We start from the raw sequence: 9300 nt of genomic DNA on the forward strand, positions 1-9300 counted from the left end.
TGGCTCTCTTGTGACTGGCCTCTCCATCACAAGCCTCAACCTAAGTCATTTTGGCAAAGAACTGACCATTATCCAGCCAGCCCACAAATGGTGGTTTGTCAAAGAAGCGAATCCTGCAGGCGGTGAAGTGCCGCAGAGCCAATGGCTACATTCAACACAACATGCGTGTCCTGGATGCCCTCAAGCCTCTGCCCCTTTCTTCTTCTTCCTCGCCTGGCCTCGTCTAACAAGATTAACAGAGTTGGAAGGGGGCCTTGCAGGTGATCTAGTCCAACCCCCTGCCCAAGCAAGGAGGCCTCCTACATCTGCCTCTACCGAGGCTCGAACTCACAACCGACCTGATTCCCAGGGGAGAGCTCCACAGAAGGCAGCTCCTGCGCATGTCAAGAAAGGGGAGCCGCGTGGGTTAGTTCCCCTTCAGCAAAGAAAGCCCAGCCTTGGTGGCGGCTCCTCGACTTTGGGACTACAACTCCCAAGATCCTCTCTGTCTCTCTCCCTCTCCGCCTCCCAAGCTTACGACACGGCAAGGCCGAGACCACATTACCCGGCGTGCCTCGCGGGGAGGAAAGGGGGGGGGGTGTGAAATGGCGGCGTTCCGGCCCCGCGCAGGCGCGGCGCGCGGCCCGCCGGGAGCCGTAGTGCCGAGCCTCCCTGCCGGCGGGACACCGTTGCGGCTGGCGAGACTCCACCTCCCGAGATGCACCGCGGCGGGGCATGAGCGAGGGGAGGGGCGGACGCTCCGAGCTTGCGGGAGGAGGGAGGGAGGGAGGGAGGAGGAGGAGGAGGGCGGCGGCGGCGGCACCGGGCGAGGCGGCGAGAGCGGCGGCTTTTGCGAGTCCCCCGGGCGGGCAGGGCAGGGGCCGGCCATGGCGGAGCCGAGCCCCGAAGGTAAGCGAGAGGCCAGCCAGCCTGCCTTCAAGGGAGGGGGGGGGGCGGGAAACGAAAGGGGGGGGGTCTGGGGTCGCGGGGAAGGACCCCCCCTCTCCGCTATGGGGCACCGGAGGGAGAGGGGCCCGTTGGAGCCGGTGGAGAGGGGGGGGCAAAGTTGGGGGAGGGTCGCAGAACCCGCTTCCCCCCAGGAATAAGGGCGGGGGGGGTGCTCTCCGAAGGGGTCCCTGGAAGCCCCCTCCCCTCTTTAAACCGTGGGGGGGGGTCGTTGAGGGTCTCCTGCCAGCCTCTCCTTCCCTCTCCCCCCCTCCAAAGAGCCCGCGGGGGGGGGGAGAAAAGGGCGAGGGGCTGAGAAGGGAAAGGGGGGGGGAGGTCAGCGGCCCCTCCCCGCCACGCTAGGAGTGGGTGGGTGGGTTCTCTCGAAAGGGGGGAAGGGTCTCCCCCATTGCTTCCTCTCGGGTGTCTGCAGGGGGGGGGGTCTCCCTTCTCCCTCCGCTTTGTGCGGCGCTTCCTCTCCCCTCCCTCTTTCTGGGTGGAGTGGAGTAAGGAGGGGGGGGCGTCGAGAGGCCTCTCCTTTCGCCCCCCCCCCTCTCACAAGCCCCCTCCTCTTTTTTTGTTCCCTCTCTCCCCCCCCTCCTTTTCCTCCAGATCCCCCTCCGAGCCTCAAAGCCGAGACGCAGGTAAGAGAGAGAGAAGAAACGGTGGGGTGGGGTGGGGGGGAAAGTTTCTTGGCTGGGGAGGGGTAGCAAGAGGCTCTTCTGCTGTTGGAGTGTTGGGGGTGGGTGGGTGGGCTTCCTCCTCCCTCCCCCCCACCCCCACTAGGCGTTCAAACCCGGCGCTGTTTTTTTTTTGCAACATCGCCCCATGTGCTCCGGATGGGAAGCTCGCCCCCCCCCCCATTCCCTCCCTCCGTTGAGAAACCCTATTTGGGGCTGGGGGTTGCTTGGATGGAAGGCGCAAATGGGGAGGAGGGGGGGGGGCTTCACCAGTGCAATGCATGCCGGCCGAGACCCCCGGAAAAGGGAGCAAAGGGGTGGGGGAGGGGAAAGAAAGAGATCGCCCCTTCCTCCTCCTGCATGCAAGTCCCCGTTGCCCCGTCGCCCCCTCCCCAAAATAAAACCCACTTCCTTACCCAGCCCCCGGAGAAGCGGCAACGCACCATCGAGGATTTCAACAAATTCTGCAGCTTCGTCCTGGCTTATGCCGGCTACATCCCCTCCTCCAAAGAGGTGAGTGATTTGGGGAGGGGGCTGGGAGGTGCGGGGGGGGGGGAAAGAAAGAGATCGCCCCTTCCTCTCAATCTGCCTGCATGGGAATACAAGCAACGCTTTTCTAGCTGGGTGGAAGAAAGAGGCAATCTTCCCGCGTGGCTCCTTTCTATAGGGAGGGGGGGGAGGATAAAACGGGGAGGGGGTCTTCTTAGGGTCCCGATCCCCCTCCCCTCTTTTGCATTGGAAGCCCCTCTGCCCCCTTCCCGGCTCTCCTCTTCTCCCCTTCTTCCCCCACGCTGGCTCTCTTTTTTCCCCTCTCTCTTCCTCCCCTTTGCATCTTCGGAAAGCTTCCAAGCAGGGACTGCAACTCCCAGCTTCCTCGGAGGCCATTTCGGGCCGACGAGGCCCGGCGGTGCATGCTGGGAGATGTAGGCAGCTCCTCCCTTCCCCCCCCCCCGGGCGAGCCCAGACACGCGCTTGTCGGTGGCTCTTGGTCAGGCGGGCGGGGCTTTGGGAAGCGCGGTGCATCTCGGGAAGGGTAGTTCTTGAGCTCCCTGCTTCACAGGTGGCATTGAAGGCTGACCCTGGATTGGGATTAACTACACGCAACCTTAGTAAGCCGGCTTGTTTCCCGCAACGTGGCTTAACCCTCCTGCAGATGACGGGAAACTCTGGTTACTTCTGCTTAAATCCTAGTTACGTATTGGGGAAGTTGTAGGTTAATGGGAGTTGGAAGGGGACCTTTGCTGGTCATCTAGTCCAACCCCCTGCCCAAGCAGGAGACTCTACCTCTGCCTAGGATTGAACTCACAACCTGCTAAATTCTCACCGGAACTGGCAAATGGGGGGGCTGCCCGTAAACCCTAGATGCATCGGAGGTTTTTAAACCCATGATTTGTGGGCCGCTGCTTTCGAAACCATGGTAATGCAGACGCCATCAAAATTTCCCTTTGGTTTATTCCAGGGGTTTCCAAACGTGGCCCCTTTAAGACGGGTGGACTTCCAACTCAGGGGAATTCTGGGAGTTGAAGTCCACCCGTCTTAAAGGGGCCACGTTTGGAAACGCCTGCTTTATCTATAACTCACAACTGCACCCAGCTTTTTTTTTGTGTTGTGTTGTGTTGGTGTTGTTCTCCCTCTGTCGTCATTCGTATGAAACCGTATCGGGGTTTTAAAACGAAATGCCAACGAACTACGGGACACCGGGGGGGGAAGGACGTGAGATCGTCCCCCCAAGCTCACCGCTCCTGCGCCCGGATCGCCCCCCCCCCCCCGTCTCGCTTGAAACGAAATAACTCGCGGAGTTGCAGAGCGAAAAGCGTGGGTGATGCAAGAGAAGCGAAAGGGAAGCGTAGGAAATGTGGGGAGGGGATCCCCAGAGAAAGGGGCCACGGGAGAAATTGGAGGAGTTATGGAGATGGGGGGGGGCAAACCGATGTTACGGACAGAGATGAACGTAAATTGCAAGAAAGACCTCATGAAGTGAGACGTCAAAAGGAAGTGGATGTACCCTTTGCGAGGTTGGGGGGCGCATAAAATCTGGATTCCGGAGCTTCAGACAACAAAATTACGAGCTCAAGACTTCCTCCGAGATGGTGATTAGAGCTTTAATTTATTTATTGATAAAGAATAACATTATGGCATACGTAGGATGCAATTGGTTTTGCAAGGGGTGAGAACCCCAGAAATGAGGTGTGAGTTGCGGGTTGTATTCTGAGAGAACGTTGCTTCTCCAGATTGAAATCAGGAGTTCCTGTGTATTAATATCTTCTTTTAACCACCCCATAATCCCTCGTGGGGGGTGGAGTCTGGGCGGCTGAATGAAGCTGAGTATTTACTGGCTGGATGCCCTTCCCGTCCCCAGTACGGAGTTTTGTTCAGCAGATAAAACATTCTCACGGTGCCCAGAGAGAGAGAAATATCGGCCTCTACCTGGGATTGAACCCAGAGGCTCCTGATTGCGAGGTGAGAGCAGCACCACTCCGGTCCTATGTATTAATAGCTAGGCTATTACTATGTATGTAATACATACATGTTATTATTTATCCAATTAAGCGCAGTGGAGAAAAAAAATCTGCTTTTTCTCCCTGTTGTTTCTCAACGTACGACCCAAAAAGAGCCCAAAATCTCAGCTGCTGAGTGAGACGCTTGTTCAGGGAGTGTTGCCCCCCATTTTACGACCTAGTTGTTGTTAAGCGACTCACAGCAATTGTTAAGTTAGGAGCAGGGCTGTAAAGAAAATGCATCTTCATCGATTTTGCTCACTGGAAGGTCGCCAAAGGAGATTGCATCACCCCAGGATGCTGCGACCATCATAAATAGGAGTCGGTTTGCCAAATACTTGAATTGTAACGGTTATAAGTGTGAAAAACGGTCCAAAGTCCTTTTTTCCCCAGCATGTTGTAACTTTGGTCACTAAAGGAACTGTTGTAAGTCAAAACGCTGAGCTTGTCGATCAGAAAGATCGGCGGTTCGAATCCCCAGCGCTGCGTAACGGAGTGAGCTCCCGTGACTTGTCCCAGCTTCTGCCAACCTAGCAGTTCGAAAGCAGGTAAAAAATGCAAGTAGAAAAATATGAACCACTATTTTGGTGGGAAGGGAACAGCGTTCCGTGCGCCTTCGGTGTTGAGTCATGCCGGCCACATGACCACGGAGACGTCTTCGGACAGCGCCGGCTCTTGGGCTTTGAAACGGAGATGAGTACCGTCCCCTAGAGTCAGATATGAGGGGAACCTTTACCTAATATTTGTGTCAGGTCATACATATCTTCTTTCCCGGAACCTGGACGTGCGTTAATCCGGGTGGATTAGGGACTTAATCTGCCTTGTCTTCCCAGCAGGAGAATGACTGGACGCCGTCTGGCTCCAACTCCCCACTCCGTCCGGAGAGCGTGGTGGACAGCGACGGCTGGGAATCCACGCAGTCGGACCTCCACACCATCGAGACCTTCGTCAAGAAGGCCAAGTCGTCGAAGAAGAAAGCGGCCTTCCGTCGCCTGAAATCCGACAGCTCCTTGCTGGAGAAGATGAAGCTTAAGGACTCCCTTTTCGACTTGGACCCTGTGGGCAAGCAGCCGCCCCCGTTAGCCGGGCCCAAAGTCGCCGCCGACAAGAAGAAGGACAAGAGGAACCGGAAGGCCGCCTTGGAAGCCGGGGCCGCCGCCGCCGCCAAGCGCAACCGCAGCGACTCGGTGGGCGAGAAGCGCTCGCGCATCAAAAAGAGCAAGAAGCGGAAGTTGAAACGGTCGGAGCGGGGCGAGAAGCCGAAGCACAAAACCTCCGTGAGCGAGACGGACTCGGAAGAGGAGGAAGAGTTGGAGGAGGAGGAGGAGGACCGGGCGGCCCCGCTGCGGCCAGGCGGGGAGGAAGGGGCGGGGGCGGCCACAGCGCGGGTCTCGGTCCAGGCGCCGCCGGAGCTGCTGGCCGCCACTTTCCCCATTAAGCTGGAGGACACGGAAGGGAAGGAGGGCGTCAGCACGGAGACCAGCCAGGACGGGGAAGGGAGCTCCAGCGAAGGCGAGATGAGGGTGATGGACGAGGACATCATGGTGGAATCAGGTGAGAGAAGACACACACACACCCTCCCTGGAGGGTTAGGATCCGCCTGTCGGGACTCATCTCGATCTCTCTTACATTGGCCGAGCAATCATTTTTCAATTTGATATTTTAAGGACCAGGTTAGGAAGTGGGAGACGGGGAGTTCTAGTCCTGCCTGAGCAATGAAAGCCAAGTGGGTGACTTGGGGCCAATCACCAGGAGACTGGGAGTTCCAGTCCCACCTTAGGCACCGTAGCCGACTGAGTGACTTTGGGCCAATCACCAGGAGACTGGGAGTTCTAGTCCCGCCTTAGGCATGCAAGCCAATCCCTCTCTCCCAGCCCAACCCACTTTACAGGGTTCTTGTTTTGGAGAGAACAGGCGGAGGAGGAAGGATTAGCTTTATTTGCTATCTTTAAACTTATCAAGTAGGATAAAATCCTAATTAAATAAATAGTTTATGGGCGCAATTAACTGACCTCTGAGCTCTCCCCTAAGCCATGGGAGACCCAGTGTGTTTCGATTCAGACGTGCTGGATGACAGATGGAAGATCCTAACGGATTCAATCCAAGCTTTGTGCAAACTGAGTTAGTGTCCCATATGGACACAAGACGGGATCACAAGTTGAACAGCCCCCACATTACGTAGCAGCCAAGTCTGTTTTCCGACTGGAGGCCCGTTCATTCGTGATCCCGTTGCCTAAATCCTGTAATATTTGAGATTTTGGGGGGAATTTGGTCCCCTTATGCCTTTCTTGGGCTTGCAACTCCCTTTCTGGCTCGGGAATTCTGGGAGTTTCGAAGATCACAATTTCACGCAGGGGCCTTATTTCCCCCCCCCCCTCTTCCTTACCCCTCCCAAGATCGGAACGACTTTTATTTTAGTTCCATTTGTTAAATGTGTCTCTACTCCTTCACTTTACAGCCATTTCCCTTACTATTCTTGTCAGATTGGGGGGAGATTTTGAATCATTTCTGGGCCCATTCCAAGGCAGTTCCTTAGCACCCGCCTTATCTCCAAATTGTGTAGGTAGATTAAGTTGCGTACTTTTTTTGAACACTCAGAAAGGAATCGGGTGTTCAGCGTGGCTGGAGAACCGGAGCCGAGACCTCCTCTTTGGCATCACAACTGTAGGATTCAACCTTTGAGAGTCTTAAGACTTAAGAAACAAAAGCTCAGTGGTTAAATGCAGCACTGCAGGCTACTTCAGCTGACTGCTATCTGCAGTTCAGCTGTTCAAATCTCACCGGCTCAGGGTTGACTCAGCCTTCCATCCTTCCGAGGTGGGTAAAATGAGGACCCGGATTGTTGTTGGGGGGAATACGCTGACTCTATAAACCGCTTAGAGAGGGCTGAAAGCCCTGTGAAGCGGTATATATAAGTCTAACTGCTATTGCTATTGCTAAAAGCTAAAGCTGACCAATTTCTCTTGCTCAGCAAGACGGTTGCTAAGTGAGCTTCGCCCCCATTTTACAACCTTTTTTGCCACCGCCGTTAAAGTGAATCACTACAGTTGTTAAAATTATTGACACGGTTGTTAAGTGAATCTGACTTTCCCGTGGAAGGTCGCAAAAGGGGATATATTGACCCCAGGACACTGCATGCCGGTTGCCAATCATCTGAATTTTAATTACCTGACCACAAGGGATGGTACGGGAGTTGTGAGAACAATGGTCGTAAGTCCCTTTTCCCAGTGCCATCGTAACTCTGAACGGTCGCTCAACGAAATGTTGTAAGTCATGGAGCATACTGTTCAAGCTCCTTCCCATCCAGCAAAGTCTTTCAAGGGAGGATTTACGGTCACAGACCTTACCTGGCTTGGAGAGCGGCCAGGCCGATATCTGCAAAACTTGGCAAGGAGTCTCAGAACCAATGAAGCGAACTAATGGTCTCCTGCAAACTCCACTCCCCCTTTGCTCCTCTTTTATTTCCTCTGGGAGGGGCCATTCACCGTCCACCTCTGGCCTTCCTCCCAAGTCGACCCCTGTCCTTTAGCTGTTCCCTTCATCTGGCAACTCTGCGCATGCGCACACGGGGAACAGGCTCCAGCTGTTCTTCTGCCTCACTGATCTCCGGCTCCGAAGGCAGCTGATAACTGTCGGACGGCCCTGGCCCCCTCTCTGCCTCCGATGCAGAGCCCTCGTCCGAGGCTTCCCCAGACTCCAGGACTGGCCCATCTTCCTCCCCAACCTCCTCACTGTCCGACTCTTCTGCTAGATCGAATGGCCCCTGGTGGGGCACAACAATGCCATTTCAAACGGTTGTCCAGTCACCGAGAGCGAGTTGCCCGCACATACATCCATTTTCTGAAATGTCTCTGTGCTCTTTTTCGGCGGGTGGTCCCTTTCTCAACGCCTTCCCCCTTTTTGCTCTTCCAGGCGACGACTCGTGGGACCTCATCACCTGCTACTGCCAGAAGCCGTTCGCGGGGCGGCCCATGATCGAATGCAACCAGTGCGGCACCTGGATCCACCTCTCCTGCGCCAAGATCAAGAAGACAAACGTCCCCGACATTTTCTTTTGCCAGAAGTGCAAAGAAATCTCGCGGAAGCAGGCGCTGCTGGCCCCTCAGCCCCCCGCGGCTCTCAGCGCGACGGTCCCCCCGGCGTCGCGGGCAGCTGGGGGGGAGCCCTAGCACAGGAGGGGGGCGGGCTGTGGCTCTCGGTCGGGCTTTCGTCCCGCGAAGGGGGGGAAAAAAAACAAGACTGTAGACGGAGCAGAGAGAGAGAGAGAGACGGGAGGTGGGGGGCTGCTCTGGATTGGGGTCCCCTTTGATCCTCGGGGCCCGAAGACGAGGCGCCGGGCTATAGGAAGAGTGGCGGCAGCAGCGGCGGTCACGGCTAGGCTGCAAGCGGGGTCCTCCTGGCCTCGACACCCCCTCTTCTCTCCTGCTGGTGGCCCCTATTGGGCATTCGGGCGATCCGGGAAAGGTCCCGTGTCTACTCTTGGGCCGCCGGCCGTAAGGACAGCCGGGGGGGGACGACAACGGATGGTTTCCTTTTGGACTCTTCTTCTTCTTCCTCTTCTCTGTGTCCTGCTCCACCGTCTCCTTCTTCTCTGTAAATAGAGGACAAAAAAAGGTTTTGTTGTTCTGTTTTTTTCCAAACCCCCCTCCCTCTTTCTTATCCTGGTTTCTCCCCCCCTCTCCTTCTCCCCCCCGGGGAAGGTTTTAAACCCCCCTGATTTTGGGATGGTTGATTTTGACCCCCTGTGGAGGGGGGGATGTCTGTGAGAGGCAAAAAGAGGGCAGATCTGGGGGGTCTCCAAAGGTGGGCCCGACTGGTGGACTCCAACTCCCAGAATTCCCCAGCCAGCATCGCTGGCTGGGGAATTCTGGGAGTTGGAGTCCACCAGTCGGGCCCACCTTTGGAGACCTCTCCCCCCTCTGGTTTAAACCAATGGAGAGCAGGAGAGGAGGGGGAAATCACCTTAATTTCCACCCCACACCCCATGTTGACCCCCTCCAGGCCTTTTGAGGCCAGGGAGGGGCGGGAAGGGAGCCTGACCGTTTTTTGGGGGGGGGGGTTGAGGCTGGGCCAGGCCCCTCTCTCTCCCCCCCTCCCCTTTTTTGTTTTAATATTTGCAGAGGTGTACATGGCAGAGTTTTCGACTGTAAATAAAGACACGTAGACCCTTTGACAGTTCCTACAGCGGCCTCGGCTCT

General features: G+C 56.3%; 1 protein-coding gene across 2 annotated transcripts; it reads left to right on the plus strand.

The window, feature by feature from the left end:
• Positions 1-769: 769 nt before the first annotated feature.
• On the plus strand, positions 770-9280 carry PHF23 (PHD finger protein 23). 2 transcript variants are annotated; one of them, XM_032237871.1, is made up of 5 exons: positions 770-888; positions 1537-1568; positions 2025-2117; positions 4939-5656; positions 8015-9280. In XM_032237871.1, the coding sequence occupies exons 1-5, from the start codon at positions 867-869 to the stop codon at positions 8269-8271; spliced, it is 1122 nt and encodes a 373-aa protein (XP_032093762.1). In that variant the 5' UTR covers positions 770-866; the 3' UTR covers positions 8272-9280. The 2 variants fall into 2 exon arrangements, with proteins under 2 accessions (XP_032093762.1, XP_032093761.1); XM_032237870.1 differs by having other exon boundaries at positions 771-888; positions 4936-5656.
• Positions 9281-9300: the final 20 nt, after the last annotated feature.

The sequence above is a fragment of the Thamnophis elegans genome, chromosome Z (genome assembly GCF_009769535.1).
Source record: "Thamnophis elegans isolate rThaEle1 chromosome Z, rThaEle1.pri, whole genome shotgun sequence".
In the NCBI taxonomy this organism is placed as follows: domain Eukaryota; kingdom Metazoa; phylum Chordata; class Lepidosauria; order Squamata; family Colubridae; genus Thamnophis; species Thamnophis elegans.

Coding starts and splice junctions, on each gene's coding strand:
- PHF23 (XM_032237870.1), top strand. CDS start 867: ATGGCGGAGCCGAGCCCCGAAG. Junction 1,569..2,024: donor GCCTCAAAGCCGAGACGCAG/GTAAGAGAGAGA, acceptor TTCCTTACCCAG/CCCCCGGAGAAGCGGCAACG. Junction 2,118..4,935: donor ACATCCCCTCCTCCAAAGAG/GTGAGTGATTTG, acceptor TTGTCTTCCCAG/CAGGAGAATGACTGGACGCC.